The sequence below is a fragment of the Halichoerus grypus genome, chromosome X (genome assembly GCF_964656455.1).
Source record: "Halichoerus grypus chromosome X, mHalGry1.hap1.1, whole genome shotgun sequence".
Classification (NCBI taxonomy): domain Eukaryota; kingdom Metazoa; phylum Chordata; class Mammalia; order Carnivora; family Phocidae; genus Halichoerus; species Halichoerus grypus.
Window position 1 is genome coordinate 2,494,894 of NC_135727.1, and position 24,521 is coordinate 2,519,414.

The 24,521-nt window shown below is 41.6% G+C and overlaps 1 protein-coding gene across 2 annotated transcripts; it reads left to right on the forward strand.

The window, feature by feature from the left end:
- Nucleotides 1-14,449: 14,449 nt before the first annotated feature.
- LOC118529229 (synaptonemal complex protein 3-like) lies at nt 14,450-22,656 on the forward strand. 2 transcript variants are annotated; one of them, XM_078065418.1, is made up of 6 exons: nt 14,450-14,523; nt 14,676-14,710; nt 17,732-17,831; nt 19,539-19,637; nt 21,958-22,062; nt 22,192-22,656. In XM_078065418.1, the coding sequence occupies exons 3-6, from the start codon at nt 17,796-17,798 to the stop codon at nt 22,243-22,245; spliced, it is 294 nt and encodes a 97-aa protein (XP_077921544.1). In that variant the 5' UTR covers nt 14,450-14,523; nt 14,676-14,710; nt 17,732-17,795; the 3' UTR covers nt 22,246-22,656. The 2 variants fall into 2 exon arrangements, with proteins under 2 accessions (XP_077921544.1, XP_077921543.1); XM_078065417.1 differs by lacking the exons at nt 14,450-14,523; nt 14,676-14,710 and adding an exon at nt 16,518-16,845.
- Nucleotides 22,657-24,521: the final 1,865 nt, after the last annotated feature.

The following is a 24,521-nucleotide window of genomic DNA, read 5'->3' on the forward strand; positions in this document are numbered from 1 at the left end:
TTTAATTCACATGGGCGTATTTTTTCCTTTTAAGGAGTATAGACTTACTGGCTTTTGTTCAATATGCTTTTCTCCTGCTTAAGATAATTATAGTACATGCTCATCACTCCATTACTTTTCTTACTGTTTCATTGTGCAGCGTAGGGGCTGCAGAACCGTTGGATCAAATTAAAACTCGGGTCGGATGGGGGGATCGATATCTCACCGAATGGCCCTTACTCATAGTGTTACCTGACATCTGCTAATAAGGAATGAAAACCTTTAGCAGAAATTTGCCTACTTCTGTTTACTATCCATAGGAAGATATGTTATCTACAGAATTACTAAACTGCCAGTCAAAACATAAAACAGTAAACGGAGTCTCCAAAATACCATTCACTTTTAGTCCTGTGAGCTACCTATAAAAAAGTAGAACAAATTATTCCTTTATTGCTTCAGATTAATATAATTTGATAAAAATCACTGTGTATTTTACCATTTAAGTGTTTTCCCTTTTATTTTTAGTACTGGATATTAGTTACAACTTGAATTTGAGGTCAAGACGAGTCAATCTCACATCTGATAGGGGAACACTGATTCTCAAACTTCTCAAATCCATGGGTGGGTAGCCTGTTAAAAGTTTCAACATCTGAATGGTATGCTATCAAAGTGGGAATGATAATAACAGTAAGACTAACAAAGAACTCACAGTGTAGTTAAGTTGGGAAGGTGGCCTCCCTGCGCGCCCGGCGGTAAACTCATATCACAGTCTCACGGTTCCCGTGGAGCGCTGACAAAGCTTAACCATTTATCGAGTGATGACGCCAGAGAGGAAACCCGCGCATTGTGTGAGTAGTTTCCAGCCTGGAGTTCCAGGACTAAGGGCTTTATTCACACCATGAATCATCAGTTCAAATGATTTCTTACCACCAACTGTGTGAGGCTTCAGCAAAGACACACTCAAATATTAGGGTGTGAAGATGAGGACGTTTTTCAGAAACACTAGTTGCTGACTTCTGGCAGCTCATTATCGCCAGGAGGATCTTTAGTCCTGTGGGGAGTCCAGGTGACAGAACACTGGCACCCTAAGGGATACAGCAGGTCAGCCTCGTACGGTGACATTGCATCTCTCCCACCGCAGACAGCCTGCCAGACCGTAGGAATCTGGAGCGCACGGCCTAAAGGAGTAACCAGGTCAGGGCTGCGCTTTCCCAGACTTCCACAGAGCCTCATGGTGTTACTCAGAGGTCGTACAGGGCCGTAGAGGTTTGGGCCAACCTTATATACGTGCAGGGTTTTATACCAGTGACCGGCTAACAGATAACAATGGGATTTACCCTACATCTGTTTTACTATGTCAAAGGTCATCTACACGTGGGTTATCGAGTTAATATGTTTTTGCGCAGATATCTAGAGAATGCTTATCCTGCCAACTCTGGAAAAACACACCACCGCCGATTAGGAGGACTGTAACTCTGCCCTGGCGTCTGCTCACAAACACCGTTTTCTGCCTTCTGACTGCAAATATCTGAGCTGTAAAATTGTACAAGGCAGCAGCCCATTACATTTTCATCCATGTGAATCAGGGTTCTCCCAGCACCGCTAATCTAAAACAAATAATGAAATTAATTAGGCATGAAATCTTCTAAATCTAGAACCATCAACCTAAATCTGTGTTTGCTAAAATAGATTTGCTCTTGTGTATGTATAAAACAGTATTTTTTTTTTTTTTAAATAGGATGATTCTGAGAGTCAGATGAAGCGGTGATGGAGAAACCTGTAGGCACATAATAAGCGCTGAATAGATGTTACCTGTGAGCCGTCGACACCCTCGTTCTTCTTCTTGACCCGGTGGGCGTGTGTGAGTCACTTAGCCGGTATTATGGACTGAGGTTGTCGTGACAGAGTCGTTTGTTCTCTCTGTGAGGTTTCTTCCTATGCAAAGCTTGATTTGATGACAGTGGCCTCTTAAGAGCCAACTTTTTTCGGGGCGCCTGGGTGGCTCAATCGGTGAGGCGTCTGCCTTCGGCTCGGGTCATGATCTCAGGGTCCTGGGATCGAGCCCCACATCGGGCTCCCCGCTCAGCGGGGAGCCTGCTTCTCCCTCTGCCTCTGCTGCTCCCCCCGCTTGTGCTCTCTCTCTCTCTCTGTCTCTCTGTCAAACAAATAAAATCTTTAAAAAAAAAAAAAAAAGAACCAACTTTTTTCAAGTACTGAAGTCAGCAACCAAGCAGAAAATAAAACATTGTATGAGGTTCAAATACGAGAACCTTCACCTCACAGTAGTTTATTAAAAATGCAGACTATCAACTTTTCTTTCCTAATATTGAGTTACAAGTTTTAAGTGTAGAATGTTATACTGGATTTATTTGTTTTAGCATTTAATGTGTGAGATAAATTTTATCCTATAAAAGATAGTTCGACTATTGTATTTCATTTTGTCTTGGGAAAATGAGGTCATTTGCTTGTCTATGGTAATACCTTCAACACATAGTGGGAAAATGTGCACAGTATATAGGATAACCAAATTATAAGATGAAGAAAAAAGGTAAAGAGATGGAATCAGCACAAATATAGTGCAGAGATTTTTTTTTTTTTTTTTTGGAGAAAATCAGCAATGCAGTATTGTTTTTCTGAATTATTTCACAGGTTCTTTAATATAATTTTAAATGCTCATATTTACCGTATAGCCCCACATTGTTTCTCCTCAAAATGGAAATATCACAAAGATGATCACTGGAGCTACCTGAACTTCAGTTACATCTAGTCTAAAGAGGGAGAGCAAACAATAGGTGAGGGTTTATAAATAAAATTCCCGAGTATGGAGGATAGCTACTCCTGTTATTAAGCACCAAAGATGTAGAGATATCTATTGGCTTTTTAAAAAAAATTTTTTTAACCTTAGTTCCAGGATTAAATTATTGTCTGACTTGTAGTATTAAGTGAAGAGTGCTAGAGAGAGCAACATGAGCTCACAGCTTTTGTGAGGTAAACATCAGTAGGTAGAGGGTCCGGGGTCGGGGTCGGGCAAAACCCTTGAGTGGCATGGATCAAACCGCTAATAGCAGTTATCACTGAGGTGACAGAAGACGCTTACTTTCTACTTCATGTACTTCTGTCAAGTCTAAATACTGTTTGTCACCAATCATAAATCACTCTTGTAATCAGGAAAAAATTACAATAATCAAAACCATCTGACTTAAGGCAGTGCTTTAAGCACTCTCAAGTCAATTTCACTGAAAAACTAGAGAAAATTTCAATAGCCTTCCTTATTACGTTACTAATCAGCTTTTGGGTGTCCACAGACAAATCTCCACTAACGTATAAACATGCTTAAGTGTCCGATTAACCAACCTACGTTGGTTCCTCTAATCTCTATCCTCTGAAACTATCACCCCTCCTCCCCTTCCTTTCCTCCATAATAGACAAGCTAACTGGAAAGCAGTCTATGTGCGGAGAAAGGGGAACCCTCTTACACGGTCGGTGGGAGTGCAAACTGGTGCAGCCACTCCGGAAAACAGTATGGAGGTTCCTCAAAAAGTTAAAAATAGAGCTACCCTATGACCCGGCAATGGCACTACTAGGTATTTATCCAAAGGATACAAACATAGTGATTCAAAGGGGGCACATGCACCCCAATGTTTATAGCAGCAATGTCCACCACAGCCAAAATATGGAAAGAGCCCAGATGCCCATCGACTGATGAAGGGATAAAGAAGATGTGGTGTACATATACAATGGAATGTTACTCAGCCATCAAAAAGAATGAAATCTTGCCATTTGCAACGACATGGTTGGAACTCGAGGGTATTACGCTAAGCGAAATAAGTCAGTCAGAGAAAGACAAATACCCTATGATTTCACTCATATGTGGAGTTTAAGAAACAAAACAGATGAACGTAGGGGAAGGGAAGGAAAAATAAAATAAGATGAAAATTGAGAGGGAGGCTGACCATAAGAGACTCTTGACTCTAGGAAACAAACTGAGGGTGGCTGGAGGGGAGGTGGGTGGGTGGGGTGGATAACTGGGTGAAGGGCATTAAGGAGGGCACTTGATGTAATGAGCACTGGGTGTTATATGCAACGGATGAATCACCAAACTCTACCTCCGAAACTAATTAAAAAAAAAAAAAAAAAAAGGAGTCTACATTTGCAATTTACTCCTATCCTCGTATTTGCTTCTTAACACATTCATGTCTGGAGTTTGGCTACATTATTCTTACCAAACCTGTTCAAGGTAAGCATTGACTTTCTCTTTTTGAGGGGGAGAGGAGGGAGAACGGGTGGGTGGGAGGGGCAGAGGGAGAGGGAGAGAATCCCAAGCGGACTCCGCACTGAGTGGGGAGCCCGAGCAAGGTGGGGCTCCATCTCCCGACCCTGAGGTCATGACCTGAGCCAAAATCAGACTCCACCGAGTCAGACTCAACCGACTGAGCCACCCAGACACCCCAAGCATTGACCTTCAGTTGCATTTCACTAATTATCTTGCAAAACTTCTCTGCAATATTTGACATGCTGGTCACTTCCTCTTTTTGAGATGCTTTGCTATGCTTTGATTTAGTCCATGCTCTTCCCTGCTGGAAACTCTTCTCCAGCTCCTTCCTAGACTGCTTCTTCCTCCCTATCTTTAATTTTTCAGAATCCCATCTCTTCTCCTTTTATATTCACTGAACAATTTTATGTATACTGAAGACTACCATCTATATGCTACAAGCTGGTCCTGTACAACAAGTAGTTTGGAAGTAGTGGTCAACAAATGTCTGCGTGAGGGGCTGAACACCATGTTTGTTGCCTGGTGGATTTAATACGGTGCGGGAATTCCCATGCTTTTGAAGGAAAGGAAAATTAACACTGAGTCTGAACAGTCACACGTAGGAGCGCCTCCAACTCTTGATTTCGGCTCAGGTCGTGATCTCACGGTCGTGAGATCGAGCCCCACGTTGGGCTCCACGCTGGGTGTGGAGCCTGCTTAAGATTCTCTCTCTCCCTCTCCCTCTCCCTCTGCCCCACCGCCCCCATAAAATAAAAAAAAATAAGTAGTCACACGTAAAGAACGATATATACTACACAATAATGTTAACATTGGGTTTGACCTTAGAATGATTGGTTGGGATTTTAAAAGGTGAGTTGTAAGCACTGTTTACTCTTCTGAATTACACAAGACCCTTGCTACTTGGAATCGAACATAATAAATAGGACATGACTTATCTCCAGACTAGCATTGATTAGTACAGGGGCAGATTTCAACTGTACATTTATAGAAGTTTTCACTAACTACATCCAGAAAAACACCAACTGATCAGCCTAAAACAATCTCTAGCTAGCGGTTGAAGAATATGGTTAAAAATAGTTATTAAGTAATGTTTTGCGGTTTATGTGATCTAATTCGAGGTAACAGGTTCACATTTGTACTGATATCTACCTACTTTTTTTTTTAAAGATTTTATTTATTTAAGTATCCTGCTTTTTAGTTTTGTTCTGGAATCCATAAGGGTTTCATGAAATTACGAAACAATTTAAAGGGCAAGCTCTTAAAATAAATAAATAATAAATCACGTGACATAGTCGTGCAAGTTGTGTATGTCAAATTGGCGGTTTAACCCTACAGAATACAGAACTATTTCAAATGACTTAAAAATATAGCAATTTTAGGGGTGCCTGGGTGGCTCAGTCGGTTGAGTGTCTGACTTCGGCTCAGGTCATGATCTCGGGGTCACGGGATCTGGCCCCGTGTCAGGCTCCCCGCTCGGTAGGGAGTCTGCTTCTCCCTCTCCCTCTGCTCCTCCCCCTGCTCATGCTCTCTCTGTCTCTCTCCCTCAAATAAATAAATATAATCTTTATATATATATATTGCAATTTTACTGTGTGTATCCAATGGGATATATCTTAAGGATAAAAAAGAACAAGGCATCTTGAGCTACATTAAGAAATCATATTGCTAGTAGTAATATTGCCTTTGTTATTGCAAAATACCATACATACACACGCACACACACACACACGCACACACACACGCACAGACACAGAAAGGGGGGTAAGTAATTATATTAATATCATTAGAATTCAGGAATTTCTATATGGTGGTTCACTGAACATAATAAAAAAATTTAAAAAAGAACCCAGGAATTTCAGTTTAAAACAAAAGACACAAATATAGGACCAAATTAATCTTAAACTTGAATGGAAATGGCAGGAACTCATTGAGTATGTGCATGGACTCATTCAGCATGAACTCTGATTGTCAGTATGGACCCTCAAAGAAATGTATTTCCTAGCTCTGTCCACTGCAAAGACCTGGAAGCAATGAACATCATCGGTTGCAACGACGAGAACCTTTAGTGCCCACATTATGATCTCTAGAAGAAACCAGAGGTCCTTGGAGAAATGGCTCGTTTCAGACCCGGGGCAGAATAAGGACACGGTAAGTGTGGAACATCTTGGAGTATCCAAAAGTTAGGATACACGTTGAGGTTATGTCAAAAAGACACCAGAGGCATGCGAAGGGGCTCCCAATGTCCAAATGTCAAACAGTGTGAGCGTCAGAAGGAATGATAACTGCAATGGTTTGAACCACCAATACATTAATACCCATGAGTTCATTGCAATACTGAAAGGGTCCCCAAATGATCCTTGTTCCCTTGAGGAGACCAGAAGACAGCAACCCATCACTCTGAAAGGGAAAGAATAAAGCAATAATTCTGCCTTTCTTGTGTGAATTCTATATCAGGAGAACAAAGTAGTTTGTAGTTATCCTTCATGGGAGAATTCCAGCCAATAAACGCAGCAAGAATAATAAAGTTAGAAGATTACCCTTTTACAACACCTCATGAATGAATGGATCTACATAATAACCCTCAATGGCTGCCAAATCTATTACATGGAGGTTGATATGAGGGCTGAGCATACACTACGGTTCTCCTGGGGGCAAGTCCTGGTTTACATTGGTTGTCCTCTACCACACCCTCCTTCACTCTCAAACTTGTCTCCATTTGGATGATACATTATATCATCACCCTAGTAACAGGGAACTTTGTAAAGAATGAGGAAGACTAATAACACCTGAACCCACAGCTCAATCGTAACATTATAGCGAGAGAGACCCCAGATATTAAGGATCTCCTGATGGGATGTGGAGATTATGCATGTGAAGCACTTGGCACCCTGCCTGAGATAGGCCTGTGTTCAATAGGCAGTAGCTGCAATTATGGTAGAATTTAGATCAATGTAAAAAATGGGCTAAGGCCTTCCCTCTGATAACCATCCATAGTTTTGAGCTTCTCCTGTCATGTATCATTTCCAGACGTTTTTGGGGAGCTACAATTTCTCCTACGCAGCGATGATGTGGGGATAAAAAGAATCAGTAGACATGGGAAGGCAAAGCTGGAAATGAGCCAATGGCGGAAAGTTCTTAAAGATTCAGGCAGAGAAGAGGGGCGCCTGGGTGTCTCAGTCGGTTAAGCGACCGACTCTTGATTTGGGCTCCGGTCGTGAGATCAAGCCCCAAATCGGGCTCTGCACTCAGCGGGGAGTCCCCCTTGAGATTCTCTCTCTCTCTCTCTCCCTGCCCCCACCCCTGCTTGTGTGCTCTCTCTCTCTCTCTCTCTCCCTCCCTCCCTCCGTCTCTCTCTGTCTCCCTCCCTCCCTCCCTCTCTCTCTCTCTCTCTCAAATAAATAAATATATCTTTGGGGTGCCTGGGTGGCACAGTCAGTTAAGCGACCGACTCTAGGTTTCGACTCAGGTTGTGATCTCAGGGTCGTGAGATTGAGCCCTGCATCAGGCTCTGGGCTCAGTGCAGAGTCTGCTTGAGATTCTCTCTCCCTCTCCCCCTGCCCCTCCTGCTCTTTCTCTTGTTCTCTCTCCATCTCTCAAATAAATAAATAAATCTTAAAAAAAAAAAAAAAAGATTCAGGCAGAGAGGGAGCTACAAGGGCAAGAAGAAAGAGATTAACTTTTCTGCTTGGTGCGCTATTTCCTGGTGTCTCTTCTAAGAAAGAGATGTATATGTATCATCTAGTGTTTTCACCTTGTATTACCAATTGTCACAGTGGAGAGTCTCCTGGTCACCTCTTGCTGGTGACTGCTGTGAATGGGCAGCGTCCCTTTTGACACACAGGAAGATTTTCACAGAAAAAGACCCACGGACTTCTTATCACATTATTTCATTATAAAGTCAACTACTACTTACTTAAGCAATGCACACCAATTTGTTCTATACTACTTATGCCCCTTATTTGTGTCATCCCACCGTCTGTTGTAAGCCTAGCATTGCGGGTAAGTCACACCTTTTAGAATGGCCACCACCCCCCCCCCAAAAAAAAAACAAGAGAACCGTTGTTGGCAAGGATGTGAGAAAAGGGAACCATTGTGCAACTGTTGGTGGGATTGTAAACTGGTGCAGCCGCCACGGAAAACAATACGGAGGAACCTCAAAAGCTAAACAGGAGAACTACGGTACGATCCAGCAGTTCTGCTTCTGGGTATATACCCAAAAGAAGTGAAAGGACAGAGTCGAACAGATATTTGTGTACCTGTGTTCATATAGCATTATTCACAATAGATAAAAGTGGAAGTAACCTAAGTGTCCATCAACAGATGAATGGGCAAAAAAAAAAAAAAAGTGGCATATACCTACAATGGATCATTATTTGTCCCTTAAAAAGGAAAGAAAAACTGAGACATGCTACAATATGGATGAATCTTGAAGACATCATGCTCAGTGAAATATGCCAGTCACAGAAGGACAAATACCGTATGTATGAGGTATCCAAATTCATAGAGAAAGAGCGTATAGTGGTGGTTCCTGGGGGTTGGGAGGAGGAGGGAATGGGGGATAGGTGTTTAATGGGTACAGAGTTTCAGTTCAGAAAGATGAAAAAGTTTTAGAGATGGATGGCAGTGATGGTTGTACAACAATGGGAAAGTACTTAATGCCACAGAGCTGTATATCTAAACATGGCTTAAAAGGTCAAATTTGTGTTATTTGTATTTTATCGCAATTAAAAGGCAGAGGGGAAACACTGTTGTAAAGATTGACATCCGGATAAAGAAGATGTGGTTCATATATACAATGGAATATTACTTAGCCGTCAGAAAGGATGAACACCTACCACTACCATCGACATGGTTGGAACTGGAGGGTATTATGCTAAGTGAAATAAGTCAACCAGAGAAAGACAATTATCATATGGTTTCACTCATGTGTGGAATATAAGGAATAGTGCAGAGGACAACAGGGGAAGGGAGGGAAAACTGAATGGGAAGAAATCAGAGAGGGAGACAAACCATGAGAGACTCTTGACTCGGGGAAACAAACTGAGGGTTTAGGAGAGGGAGGTGGGTGGGGGGATGGGGTAACTGGGTGATGGGCATTAAGGAGGGCACGTGATGTGATGAACACCGGGTGTTATACTCGACTAATGAATCATTGAACATTATATCAAAACTGATGATGTACTATATGTTGGCTAGTTGAATTTAAATTAAAAAAAAAAAGATGATATCTGGAATATATGAAATGCTTCTACAAAACTGTAAGAAAGTCATCCTACCCATTTGTAGAAAGGTCATGACACCCACATAAGATGATGCCATGGAAAAGGAAATCGAAATGGACAATAAGCATATAAAGGAGCTCAATCTCCTTAGTGGATGGAGAAATGCAAAAAAAAAAAAAAAAAGACCACCACCGCAAGCCCAAATGTAATCCGGTGAGATTATAATGTAATCTGGTGAGAATATGGAGCAGTTAGTACCCAACCGGCTGGTGGGAGTCATAAGCTGGAAACAATTTGGCTATACCGAAAGCTCACCTAGCCTATGACCTAGCAATAGGTCATCAACTCCTCTAAACTCTTGGGCTCCTTTAAACGCCGCAAAACACAATCGCACGTATGCCAGACACTGGAATATTGCTAGCGTCACTGCTCGTAAGGGCTCTCCAGTGGAAGGTATCCACACGTCCACGGACAAGACAACGGATGAACGAATGGAGGAGTGGTTCCACAACGGTGTGTGCTACAACAGGGCAGACGACAGCAGGACGGCTCTGCGGAATAGTCCAGGCGCTGTCAGGGCGCAACGTTGGGTGGAAAAGGAAGCGGCGGAACACTAGGCAGAAGGCGATACAGTTTATTGTACTCCCCGGGCAACACAGCAGGAGGCCAGGACAGTCAAGGATACACACACGGGTCTCTAAGACAAAACAAAAACCAACCAGCCGACCAGCCAACCAACCAGAAAACAAACCCTAGAAAACGGAGGGGGTTGGTTTACGCAGGACACGCAGCAGGATGGCGATTCCTCTGCGAGCGGAAGCGGTGGGTGGGAAGGGCCCCCCCCCCCCCCGGGAGGAGACTGAGTAGGAACTGTTACAAGTGTCCCACGTCGGGAAGGTGGAGGCTTGAGCACCTACGTGTTCCACACTCCCGTATCCTTTTGTGATTTCCCAGGAAGAGGACCCGTGAAACGTCCTTGAATATGGTAGACCCGGAGCCGCCCAGCCGGGGCCTCGATGCTCGATGCTCGATGCTCGATGCTCGATGCTCGATGGTCGATGCTCCGCACCAGCGCGCCCGGAGGCGCAGTTGGTCCAGGGGGCGTGTCTCGGCCGAGGTCCCGCCTCCCGCATGCGCGCTGCGCCGGCCAATCAGTAACGCTCCCGCCCAGGCGAGGCTGGCGAGCTCCTCTCCGGCGCGAGGCCCTCAGAGGAGCGTCGCGGAGGACGTGGTGTGGAGGTCGCTGTGCAGATGGAGGGATGGAGGGAGGGACAGAGAGACAGAGGATGGGGGTGGGGCATAGGGGACCCTCAGGGAGGCCCAGGCGGCTAGGGGAGGCGGGCCCGGCGGCACTGTGTGGCCATGGGGGTCTCCTCAGACGTGAGGGGGCCAGGGTGTGGGGCAGCGGCGGCTGGGCTGGCCTCTGAGGGGATGTCCCCACGGGGTCGTCGGGGGCTCCGGCAGGACACGACGAGGGCGCCTGGGTGGCTCAGTTGGTTAAGCGGCAGGACACGACGAGGCCCCCGAGGGCGGGGCTGGCAGGGCCCGCGGGGCCGGCAGGGCAGCGGGCGGGTCCGACGGTCCCCGCCCCACTTCCTGGGAGGGTCACAGCTGGTGAGGAGGGTCCGTCTGCGTCTGTCCCTCTTGCCCGGCCACCCGGCAGGACAGTTTGGTCCCCGGAGGTCGTCCTGGGGTCCAGATGGCGTGTCGAGGAGCCGCCCTGGACCTGACGGTCCCCGGACAGGTCCGGACAGGGGCAGAACGGTTTATTCCCCATCCATTCGGAGGGGGACACTTAACGTTAGTCCCGGCCACGGTTGGGCCTCCGGACCAGCACATTGTCCCGCGGGGGGCCTAGGGGTGGGGACGGCCTCTGTCCCAACGTAGGGCGACAGAATGCGGCGGAAGGTCCTGGCACTCAGATGTCCCGGGGCAGGTCGCATGCGCTCGGTCGGAGCCGGGGGGGGGGCGGGGGGCGGGGGGCGGGGGGAGGGAGGGGTCCACCGTCCCCATCGTCTTTGTCCCCTCCTGGTCCAACAAGAGACACGAGGGCACGCACTCTCTGATCCGCGCAGAGGACCCTCGCCTGGCATCGCTCACTGACCGTGTCCCCCCATTTCCTTAACGCGTGTCTGTGCTCACAGCGTGCAGGAGAGCTCAGAAGACACCTCCTCGGGATGGCGCCGGCTGGCAGGAAGCGCCTGGGCAGAGCTGCGAAGGCCCCGGTGGAGGCTCAGGGTAGGGCAGCCTATGCCTTTGGGAGACAAGAGGGAAGAGAGCTGAGGGGGCCAGAGGCTGAAGGTACTGCCTATCTGACACCTTTTGCAGATACCGCGCTTGTTGATGGCGCACGCCGGGCAGGTCACCGCTTTGGAGTCCCCAGCGTTGTAAACAGTAAAATCCTCGTGTGTGTGTGTATCTGTCTGTCTCTGTCTCTGTGTGTCTGTTCTGTCTCTCTGTGTGTCTGTGTGTCTGTCTCTGTGCGTCTGTCTGCGTGTGTCTGTCTGCGTGTGTGTGTGTGTGTGTGTGTGTGTGTGTGTAAAGCAGTTCCACGTACCGGAGGTTGCCCACTTGATCCTCCTGTCCCAGACCAGGATTACCGAGGCTTAGATAGCAGCTCTTCTGCTCCCCCGCAGTCCTTCTTTCCAAAGTATCTCACACCTGCTGGGTGAGGTACTCTGGCATTAACCTTGAAAGGCTTGTAACACCGTCTCCATCGCATGGTCCTGGTCGCCGATCTAGTTTCATCTGGCCTTGCACATGCAGGCTTCCTTTCCTGGGTCTGCCTTAGAAAACTTTTGTTTGCGAGACGGAGGCCTAAAAAACTCCACGGTGAAGGTATTGCTCCCTGAAAACTGATCAAAATGCCGTACTTCATTTTATTGTTTTAGATTTCAATGCAATGAGCCAACGTGTAGTACTTCATTCGTTTGTGGCAGAATGTTCAGTGATTCCTTAGTTGCGTATAACACCCGGTGCTCACCACATCACGTGCCCTCCTTGGTGCCCACCACCACACTTCATTTTAAAATGTTTTCCGCTTCTATTTCAACGCAGGAAACAGTCCACTGACTGAATACTACGGGGGAAGAAGTCCTCCAGCAGGAACATTTCTGGCAGATGTGGGGTAACGCGTTTAAAGTAATTTTCCCTTGACCCGTAAGGTACTTTAAGAAAAATAAAGGTTGGCTCAGGTAACAAGTATGTGAAGTGTGTGAAGCCCTTGGCATGACATATTTCACCCAAAACATGCGTGCTGTTTTAGGTACCCTTAATTAAATACCTGATGTCATTTCTTTACAGGAATGAATTGCAGAACATGTTGGAAAGATTTGAAGGTATGATTTAGGAGCTATTTCAGCGAAAGTAAGTTGTTTTGAGCCATAGAACACATATTAACGAGAGATGTTAATCAGTGGGCTACCACACTGTTATTTAATGCCTTGTTCTCAGATACAGGATTTTCCTTAAGTATTTAGCGTGATTTGGCTTCATAGATTTCCTTAGTTCCCCTTTTTACTGTGGATGTGCAGAGACCGGGGCTGCCAGTGGTGAGGTAAGAGTGATGCTTTTATTTTATACGTGGGTACATTTGATGGACTGTGGGGATATTAGGAGAATTGGCACGAAATAATCTGTCTTCCACTTCGTGTCCCAGAGTGAGTGATACATCGGTTTTTAATATCAATTTTTAATTTTCTCATTGTAGTTATTTTCCTTGACTTTTCTATTTATTTTCTTTGGTACAGAAGTTTAAATTGAAGCCTGTAAAATAAGTCTTTGTCATGATGCTTATACACTAATAGACCGTGCAGTGGAAAACTAAAGACCACTTTGCCAGCATGCTAGCAACGTGTGATCAGAACCAATAAACCTAAAAGTTTTCAGCTGTTCTGTCAGATGTCACTTAAACATTAACCGGGTTACAGGGCAGGACTCTTAGTATAAAAGAGTCTGAGTCGATTTTTGAGTCCTCTATATGGATCAGTCATACAAGCAGGTACGTCTTGAAAGCTTTGCTCTGTTCGGTGGTGTCAGGGTTCTCGGTGTGTGAGCTGTCTCATACATTGATTATTCTACGTGGCAAACTGGATATATAAAGTGGTTGTGTAACAGTGCGCCTTTTCCCGGTCCCTGGAAAACAGCTATTGATGGCCGATGCAGAACACGCAGTCAAATGCTTAGGAAAGCGTTTTCTGAAATATTAAAAATTTTACTAATTGCAAAGGTGCTTTTTAAAAAGGCTGTAAGAAAAACTCCATTTGTTTACTAAGAAACGTATTTAGGAAGTGTTTTTGAATAAATTCTTTTATTTCCTTAAACTCTCCACGGTCTTTTAACTCAAATATACTTAAAATCCTCATTGACTAAATTAACACACACACACACACACACACACACACACACACACACACACCCCTTTCTTCTCTTTTCATTTATTTATTTGTATCCCTTTTGGACACTTTTAAAACAGAATGATAAAGTGTGTTTTATATATCGACTTTTAACAAGAATCCATCTCAATGAGTCCTTTGATTTGGAGGATATTTTATAAATTTATTAAAGACCAGCCCGTACAACGGTCTTTTCATGAGAAAATTAAAAGACTGTCATTGAGGAAACCCCCCCCCCCATTTTTATTTCACACATTTTGGGAGATAGTAACTTTTGTTTATTAGCTCTTTTTCCAGGATAAGTTAAATAAAAGGTGTGTGCAGGCAAAAACAAACAAACAAACAAATTAGAATTCAGATATCAGTAACTGAAAGATTTCACAGGTGAAAAAAAAGAAGCGAATAATCTTGATTTCTGATGTGAGGCCTTTTTAAAAAATGCTAGTTTTCTTTCCAGTGCTGCTGAACCAATATTGCCTATGTTGTCTTGAGTAAGCTGCAAAAGAGGATTTTCAGCATTAAATGTCAATAAGTGTATGTTTAATATAGTATTAAACATATGTATGTATGTTTATTTCAACGCAGGAAACAGTCCAGTAACCGATAAACATGGACGAAAAAGGCCTTCTGCAGTAACGTTTGAGGAAGATGCGGGGTAATGTGTTCATAGTATTTTCACTCACCAGATCAAGTCAACTTGGCTTACATAACAATTATTCTCTGTAAAATCCTAGAATGAGACATTTTTTCCAAAACAAACATGATCTTTGTTTATCCTTAATAATGTTTGATGTAACTTCTTCACAGGAATGAAATACAGAAGATGCTGCAAGGACTTGGAGGTATGCTTAAGTGATGTTTGCGGTGGAAAAAAAAAAATGGTTTTAAACCATACAGCTTTTATAAATGGAAATGTCAATGAGTGGTCTGCAACACTGATTTTAATGCCTTGTTCTCGTATGTAGGATATGACACAGGTATTTAGTGTGATTCAACTTTGCAAGTTTCTTTACTGACCTTTTCCATTGTTGATGTGGAAAAGTAAAAATGGTACTAACCTTGATGAGGTAAGAATGATGCCATTATTTTACACACATGTACATTTAATATAAATTAATATAAATTAAACAGAGAAAAGTTTGAACCTCCTTGTGTGCACAGTGTGCACAGATTAGGTGATATATCAATTTTTAATGTCAATTTTAAATTTCCTTGTTTAGTTACTTTTCATAACTTTCCGGCGTCCTGTTCTTTGGAGCAGCAGCACAAATTGAATCCTCTAAAAAACAAACAAACAGAAAACTCTTTATTGTTACTTTTCATTAGCAAACCGTGTAGCTGCAAACCAAAGAAGTCTCCCAGCTAGTGAGAAATATATAATCATACCCAAACTCCTAAGTTTTATGTGGTTTGGCCAGATGTCAGTTACACCATCTGCACTACAGGACAGGACCCTTAGCAGGGTCCAAGTCAATCTGCGGCTCTTCGATAGAGATCATCCTTACAAGCGAGTACGTTTTGAAGGCTTTGCTCTATTTGGTGGTGACAAAGTGCTTGCTTTGTGAGCTGTCTGGTAAACTTCTTACTATAGATGGATTCCGGATGTATAAAATATTGTTATTATAGTGCAGATCCTTCATGACTACTGAAAAATAAGTATTGATTGTAGATCCATAAAGTCAAATCATATGATTTGCAAAGCTTTATTTGAAGTATTAAGATTCTGTGAAATGCAGCACTTATGGATAAAAGTGTCATGTAAAAAGCTCCATGAAAATATTTTTTAAATGTTTTTGAATTCATTTATTTAAATTAGAATTTTTACACCCGCGGCCCCTGTCTCTTCTAGTAAAACACAGTTAAAAGCATCACGCACTAGACCGCTTGAAAAATAATTTTTTTTAATGTGCGATATAATTATTTTTATCCTTTTGAGGATCATTTTTAAGAAAACACTTTTGTGCGTTTTATATAACGCATTCTTTTTTTAAATTTAATTTAATTTTATTATGTTACGTTAGTCACCATACAGTGCATCGTTAGTTTTTGATGTAGTGATCCACGATTCGTTGTTTCCGTATAACACCCGGTGCTCCATGCAGTACGTGCCCTCCTTAATACCCACCACCGGGCTAACCCATCCCCTCACCCCCCTCCCCTCTAGAACCCTCAGTTTGTTTCTCGGAGTCTATGGACTCATGGTTCGTCTCCCCCTCCGATTCCCACCCCCTTCATTTTTCCCTTCCTTCTCCTAATGTCCTCCATGTTATTCCTTATGTTCCACAAATCAGTGAAACCATATGATAATTGACTTTCTCTGCTTGACTTACTTCACTTAGCATATATAATGCATTCTAACGGTAATCCATCTAAACATGTCCCTTGAATTGGAGGATATTTTATAAATTTAGAGAAATTTGCCTTTTAGCTGTTTTCTCACAAGGAAATTAAAGTCTGCCTTTGGGGTTCTCTATACGCATTTTGATAATGGAAAATATTTTGATTACTATCCCCTTTTCGTTATCTCTAAACTAAAAGGTGGCCTGCAGTTAGAAAAATTATAACTGGGATACTAGTACCAGAAAGATTTTACAGAAAATAGTGAGCAAATCTTGCTTTTTGAAATGATGCCTGTGTTATAATTTTTATTTTACTTATTTTATTTTTTAAAGTGTAATTGGCGTACAATATTATATTAGTTCCAGGTATACAACATAGTGATTGGACATTTATGATGTCTGTATTATAAATTTTAAATGTCTTTGCATATTGCTGAGACAACATTTACGCATATTGATTCGTATATATGAAAACAAAATAATTTTCAACACTAAATTTCAGTGAATATTTTGTATACAGTTGACATTAAACGGGCTCTTCTTGCAAAGAGAAAAATGTTCGAAGTGAATGCCAGAGCTTTTGTCAAAACCGCTAACGAAAAAATTGAGCATGTTTGGAACATACAGCAAGAACAAAGGTGAAGTTGTTGGGCTTTGTTGTTTTGTTTTGTTTTGAAGTCACGATGACATTTGTATCATTTCTTAGTATTCGTTGGTGCGAATAACCTAAGACAAATTCTATTATATTGAACTTGCCAGTGAAAAAATAGATTTTGCTTGATTTTTTTTCTAAGCAGATAAATTCTGTTAACCTCACTCCTTAACAGAATTGAGATGTATCTCCTGGAAGCCAATAAAGATGACCTTTTTTCCCTTTCAAATAACAATTGAGTTTTCTTCCTATAACATTAATTCGTATTTATTCTAGACCTACACTAGCTGAACTTCAGGTAAATGCCTTAAACCATTATTCTTGCGATAGTTAACTGTATTCAGTTATGTAGAAAAGATTGATCTTATATTACAAATAATTTGCATATTTTAGTAAATTGTGTTCACTGTTCTTTCTTAAAAACCATTGTTGTGCCAAAGAGGGGAAGTATTTAAGTGAAATATTCCTGTTTGGAAACCTTCTATGATAAATGGATATGATATCCTTACTGAATCTACTTACCATATCAGAACATACATGTTCTTCAGTAAGAAGAAATGAAAAGTAAACTGCTTTTAGATAAAATGAATTTTTCTGGAAAATTGATAGTACAGTAAATCCTCACTAGTTTTTAAGAGGTAAGGCATGTGAGATAGCTTATATATTGGTCAGTCAGGGACGATACTTTTGGAATAAGAGTAGATCGTTCGTGTAGCCTTTCTGTTTCTCAGGAGACCATTTCAGCTGCTATTACGCTGTTACTGCCGTCTCCTTTTATGGCGTAAATTGTGTCAAATCAATTTTGTTTTGAATATGGTTAATTTTTCCATATCTTTATGAGGTGTGACGGTGCTCATTATTATGTTTTACAGGCAGAATCTTCATCTCAAATATTCTCAGCAGTTTCTGACTTTGTTTCGGGAGTGGGATACAGACATGCGGAAAGCCCAGGAACAAGAAGAAAAACTAGCTGTTGGTATCAGCCTTGGCTTTAAAATTGATTTATTTATTGTATCAAAGTCTCAAGTGGCAGTAGGTCATGCAAAAACAGAGGAGAGAATGTAGAGTCCATGAGCCCAGATGGGTAAAGGTGGGTGGAAGATGTAGCGGTGGGAGACTGAATGTTCTATTTGGATTGCCTCAGTCTATTTAGTGATATAGGAAGGTCACCAGTTAAGAGTTAGAGTGGTGGAGGAGGTGTTGCCTTTGAGGGGCAGAGAAGAAGTCCTGGAACTGTTTCCAGGAGAGCGGGCCAGCGAATGGACTAGGGAAATATCATTGCCAAGCAGCATTATGGGTCTAATTTAGGTTAGTGTCATAGTGATCATGAATTTAAGGTGAGACCCCTCTGCATGGTTGTGGCAGAGCAGCTGGAGAGTTGGATTTTCCAGGGTTGCGGTTTAGCCACGCAGATCAACAGAGTGAAAAGGGGGCAAGGTACACGTGCAAGTGCATAGGTATAATGATTGGCCATGGAATTTAAGCCAAGAAGGAGGAGAAGGGAGAATATGAGAGTGGGGACTGGGGACCATGAAAAGTCGCAGGATCGATGGGATGTTAATCCTGAAAGAGCACTGAACTGTAGTAAAAAGGGTAGAGAACTACAAACAGGGAGGTAGACGTTGAATGTCGGGGGGGAAAGTGGACAAACAGTATAGTACAGTGGTCAAGAGCCTGGACTCTGGAACCATTTTGGGGGGACCCAGTCCTGGTTGACCAGTACTAGCTGTGAAATCAGGGACAAATTGTTTCTCTCTGTACCTCACTCAGTTTCCTCACCTATGAAAGGAGACGAGACATAATAAGAGTACTTGCCTCATAGAGCTGTTTTGAGGATTAAATGAGATCGTATATAATAAGTTTGTTTAAAATGGCTCAGAACAGTACCTGACACACAGTTCCTATATAAGTCTCTGCTCTACTTAATATTATGTAGATGTTGCAGTTATTGGGAATGACAGAATCCAGGGTATGACTATGTAAGTGAGTGACTAAAGTAGGGAAGAGGACAAAATTATTGTTGGAGATTAGGTCAAGGAACAGAGAGGCTAGGATCATCTGTATGCATACTGAAATGACCGAGAATTAGTACACGTTTTGAATGTTGTTAAGAAAGAATATCTCTGGGACGTCTGGGTGGCTCAGTCGGCTAAGCGTCTGCCTTCGGCTCAGGCCATGATCCCAGGGTCCTGGGATCAAGGCCCACATCGGGCTCCTTGCTCAGCAGGAAGCCTGCTTCTCCCTCTGCCTCTGCCCCTCCCCCTGCTTGTGCGCTCTCTGTCTCTGTCTCTCTCTGATAATAAATAAAATCTTAAAAAGAAAGAAAGAAAGAATATCTCTTCTGAAACTACTGTTAGGAAGGATTAGTGTACGGATTTTTGCCTACTTGTGGTAAACACATTTTTGGAAGGGTCATTTGTGGATTTTGAAGTCAAAAATTAAAACATGTTTTCAGTATTGGTGAGGAAGACAATTTCCTACTTAATGGCTACTAGGTAGGATCGTCGTATTGTTTCTGTATATTAGTGGTGAATAAACTTGGCCACAAAAGTTGTTAAAACAGGAAATGTTAACAAGTATCGATTTAAAGAATATTGCTTTCAAACTTGATGTATAATTATGTTTTCTAAATATTAAATGTTACCCACATTTTATCACCCTTTTCTTTTATATTTGTAGGGTATGTTCCGAGAGCAACGAAAGATTCTTCAACAAGCTAGAGCTGTTCAGAACCAGAGACTGCAAAAAATTAAAAACTTACATGAGCAATTCTTAAAGGTCTGTTGTATTTGGCAACACAATACATTCTTATAAAACATAACATGTAGGCGCGCCTGGGTGGCTCAGTCAGTTGAGCAGCCGACTCCTGGTTTTGGCTCAGGTCGTGGGTCCTGATCTCACGGGTTGTGGGATCGAGCCCCGCCTCGTGCCTCCTGCTTAGCGGGGAGTCTGCTTGAAGATTCTCTCCCTCTGCCCCTCCTCCCACTTGCATGTGCACATGCTCTCTCTCTCTCATAAGTAAGTAAATATTTAAAAATATATATATAAAATGTATGTAAAAGTAGAAGACTGTTGCTTTCCAAATCTTCGGGGAAGGGGGAACCATTTAGGTTGTACATCTAAATTGTTAAACATTGTCCATTTGGAATTCATTGTTTTGGATTTAACGTAATTGGTAAATGCATTTTTATTTTTAGAATTAATTAATAGTTTTGTGGGAGTCATCTAAAACAGGGAACTGTAAAGAGGGAATTTCACCTAGAAATATATGTATTGTGAAGAAAACTGGTACTTTATTAACACTTTAATCATAATTTTTTGTTCAACAATCAGTTTTGAGGAGATCGGCAATAAATTTATAGTGGAAACTAGGAAGTCTATAAATCACTTCTACGTGTCTTTTACTTGTGTTAACGGTTTCTGTTAAATATGAGTAGGCAATTGTAATTGATGAATAGCACTTTTATATTCAAATGCATTACGTGAGTGTTTTATGGCATATTTGCTTTTGGAATATTAGACCAATAATGACTTTATATGCATACTTAAAATCATAAGAAAAGGTCTAAATGTATAACAGAATGAAAAAGCCAGAGGAGGACTAAACGTTTGTGAGTTGAGAATGATCTGCTGGGATATTTGCACATTAGCAAATTGTCCTCAGTGACACAGACCTCTTCTTCGTGCAGATATATACTCGTTTAGGAGGCAATGGAAGCCTGCACATCCCCGTTCTTTTTTCTTGGTGTGTGTATGTGGGCGGGGAGGGAGGGGCGGCGGAGGGGAGTGGGAGGTGTACTTTACCTCTGCAGCTGTACCTTAATATCTTTCTTTGAATTCCCACTGCCGCTGCCCCGAGTTCAGGATCTCATCATTCCCTGCTTATACTATTAAACTCTCATCTGAGTTCTCTCTTCTCCGGTCCATCCTTCCCAGTTCTGCAATATGATGTTCCAAAACGTGTACCTTCCCTCCTGAAAACCTGCCATTAGCTTCCCATTTAAACACTCAGGTATTCAACGTCTGCCCTGTAACAAGACTCCCTTTGTAGTTTTATACTTACATTCCTCCTTTCCTCCCACCCCTCCAGTACACTAACTCACCATCACTTCCTTGTTTCTAGAGTACTTTCAATTCCCTCTTCCCTTTACCTACTGAAGTCTTACTCTTTTGCCAACTAAATCAGAATCAATCTTATTTTCCGGTACACAGTCATGGCAAGTGGTGTTTCCTTAATTGTTACAAAGTTTTTGTGTTGTTTTTATGTACATGTTTTTTTATTCTCACTGGAATAAGGAAGGAAGAGATCGTGCATTCATTTTCCAAATTCCTCCACAGCACTTAACAGTACTTTTTACGTAGTATGTGCTAGATCACTATTTGTTAAGTGAACAGTAAGGATTTAGAACACGTTTGTTTTTCATAACTTAAAGAGGTCGTGTTACAGATCATTTTATTCCCTCCAATGGAATCATGTTACATTGATTTTTACTCATTATAAGTGCAGTGCTACATGGTATTTAGAAAGCTTATTAGAGAGTTTTAAAATCATGGTATTTCATTCTGTGGGACTGCCAGTCTTTTTTTTTTTCTCCACCTTGACCTTAACTGTTTATTAACCCATTGTTTCGAGCAAAGTGTACTACTGTCATGCCTCTATGATAATAATAATATTTGACTCAAACACAACATTTAAAAAATTTCCTAAGTGAGTATTTTGATCTCCATGTATTAGGTATAATATTTTATTTGGAATAAATAACGAGCATCCTTTGAGTATTAAGAATTGTTACTTTTGAAATTTAATTTAATTTTTTAAAAGATTTTATTTATTTTTTAGGGGGGAGAGAGAGAGAGAGAGAGAGCACCCATGAGCAGGGGGAGGGGCAGAGGGAGATGGAGAAGCAGACTCCCCGCCGAGCAGGGAGCCCGACGTGGGGGCTCGATCCCAGGACCCCGAGATCATGACCTGAGCCAAAGGCAGACGCTTAACTGACTGAGCCACCCAGGCGCCCCTTGAAATTTTTAATTTTACATGTTTGGAGCATGAGATGAAAAGTGGTGGTTTGTAACTGAACTAGGCTTTTTGTTTTATTAGAGTATGCAGGACTTAGAGAAGGACCATGAACATCTTCTTACTGATCAACAAAGCGAAGTTAGGGAAGACATGACCAAGTTGCAAAACAAAATTATGATGGAAGCTGTAAGTGGTGTATATTTAATATTAAGAACTCAGGAGGGATGTGAGCATTGGGATATTTTGTTGGCCAAAATGTATGTAACAATTACCTAAATAACACGCGAATGTTTAATATTTCCTTCCTTGAAACAGCAGCAGCAAGCGCTGGCCATTCTTCAGAAGTCTCTTTATTCCCTGTTGTTCTGATGACTTTGAAGGAAGAACAGGAACCCAAGTCTTACAATACAAGTGTAACATTAGCTACACCGAACCACGTTGTAGTAGTTTAAAAATTATAGTTGCAATCGGTACATCTTGTTTATCATAGCTTGCTTGGTAAGTGCAAGAATCTATTCCTGTTAAAACCCCCAACCCTAAACAGTTATGTGCGTAGCAGCAATTCCACAATTATATGTATTACGCTTTCAGCCCTTCGTTAGTAATGACTTTTTGTACTTAACACTGTCAATTAACTTTTAACAGTAACGATGATTTAATTCTAGGCTTGGCCTCAGTGGATCTGTATCAGTCCCAAAAGGTTCAAAGCACAAATACAGAAAGAAGGCTACATTGCTTTTCCTAAAGGAAAAAAAAAAAAATTAAAGAATATAAAATCTATCTTATCCGTGTACCCGCTTGTATTTACTCATTAGTTTACAGAGCCAATTCCAATAAAAATATGATTTCAGAAGAAAATGTACTCTACTGCCTTATAAAAATTATTGAAAGTAAACATGAGATTGTGTTTTTGAATAAATTAAACTGCCTAAAATCACTGGGAGAACAGAACTACGTATATAAATATCCGTGCTGAGACATGGGTTTGTGAATATGTCATTTCCACCAAGACATCAAAATGTCATTTACTTGGTGTTGGTTCACTATTAAATGACACCTGCCCTTAGCATTGATTGAAAGTATTTCATTAATATGCACATATACTTAATCACTTATGGTTTGAGTATTTCACATCTGTCTGTAAAGATAAATTACCTACAGTGCTTTGTTTTCAAGTTTAATATTCATTGAGTATGTGGAATGTTGATTTTTATATTTGAGAACTAAGAACTTGAATAATTCTTACACCTTTCCTTTTGTAATGGGCATTTTTCTTTTTTTACGTTTAATAACATAACACCGTCTTCATTTGGGCACGTTATTTAATAAACATGACATTGTTTCAGAATATATTGGGAATAAGTCAGTTAAATATATTCTTGTGAATTACTGAAATTGTTTTCAAGAATCATTCAAAACAAAACAACCCCATTTGGAGGAGAGGAATGATTTTCTCCTGTTTTTTTGCATGGTGTTTTGTTTTGTTTTGTTTTGCTTTGTTTTACATTAATTCTGGCCCGTATATACCACCCTTCTGTTTGTTTTAAGGTTTTCCAAGTTTTTAAAAATAAGCCCATATAGAATCTCTTTTTCTAACTGCAATAATGTATACAGGAGTAAATGAGTCCTCCACCACTTTCCAATATTTGACATTACAGGGAGAATTTAATTGCTCAATTTTGCATGTTTGTAAAGAACTTTCCTTTTAAGGGGCGCCTGGGTGGCTCAGTCGTTAAGCGTCTGCCTTCGGCTCAGGTCATGGTCCCAGGGTCCTGGGATCGAGCCCCGCATCGGGCTCCCTGCTCGGCGGGAAGCCTGCCTCTCCCTCTCCCGCTCCCCCTGCTTGTATTCCCTCTCTCGCTGTGTCTCTCGCTGTCAAATAAATAAATAAAAATCTTAAAAAAAAAAAAAAAAGAACTTTCCTTTTAAGCCAACACATGTGTTGGTGTATGTGTCTGAAGTTCTGTTCCAAACTTCTAAGAAGGTCCTTATTTGGGAAGTTTTCCAGTAGCTATAGAGACAAGAATAAGTACTCCAAAGGTCCCCGTGAAAGTTCTAGTGTTCATACTAAGCCATCTAATTTTACGTGAGAGTGCAGAGACGATAATCAGTACATAATGTACTCAGTGATCAAACCGTTGACATTTATTTCATCCCCTGACAACCTCAAATGAGTAAATACCCACTTGAAGCAACTTTGGCTGATATTCTAAGGGGAAGAAATATTTTGCCATTATATTATAATTATTTATATATTTATACATAATTTTCCATTATATATTATTTGTATACATATTATAATTATACGTATGTATATTATATATAGTCTAACATATATATTAGACTTTATTTTTTAAAACAGGTTTAGGTTCACAGCAAAATGGAGAAGTCTTTTTTTTTTTTTTTTTCGCCCAAGTAAGCGGGTTTTACTTCAGTTTCATTTTTCCACTACCTTTCACTATAGTTGCTTTCAGGGAGAGCGCTCAAAGGAAAGATGATGGAAATGAATCTGGTACTGGCTTATTTAAACCAGAAAGTATTTTAAGAATCCAATAAAACTAGGGCGCCTGGGTGGTTCAGATGGTTAAGCGTCTGCTTTCGGCTCAGGTCATGATCCCAGGGTCCTGGGATCGAGTCCCGCATCG

Bases quoted from the DNA above. Each gene is read 5' to 3' on its own strand.
- LOC118529229 (XM_078065417.1), top strand. From the start codon at position 16,763: ATGTTCGAAGTGAATGCCAGAGCTTTTGTCAAAACCGCTAACGAAAAA. The intron at 17,832-19,538 runs GTTGGTATCAGC...TTATATTTGTAG, and splicing joins AACAAGAAGAAAAACTAGCT to GGTATGTTCCGAGAGCAACG. The intron at 22,063-22,191 runs GTAAGTGGTGTA...TCCTTGAAACAG, and splicing joins ACAAAATTATGATGGAAGCT to CAGCAGCAAGCGCTGGCCAT.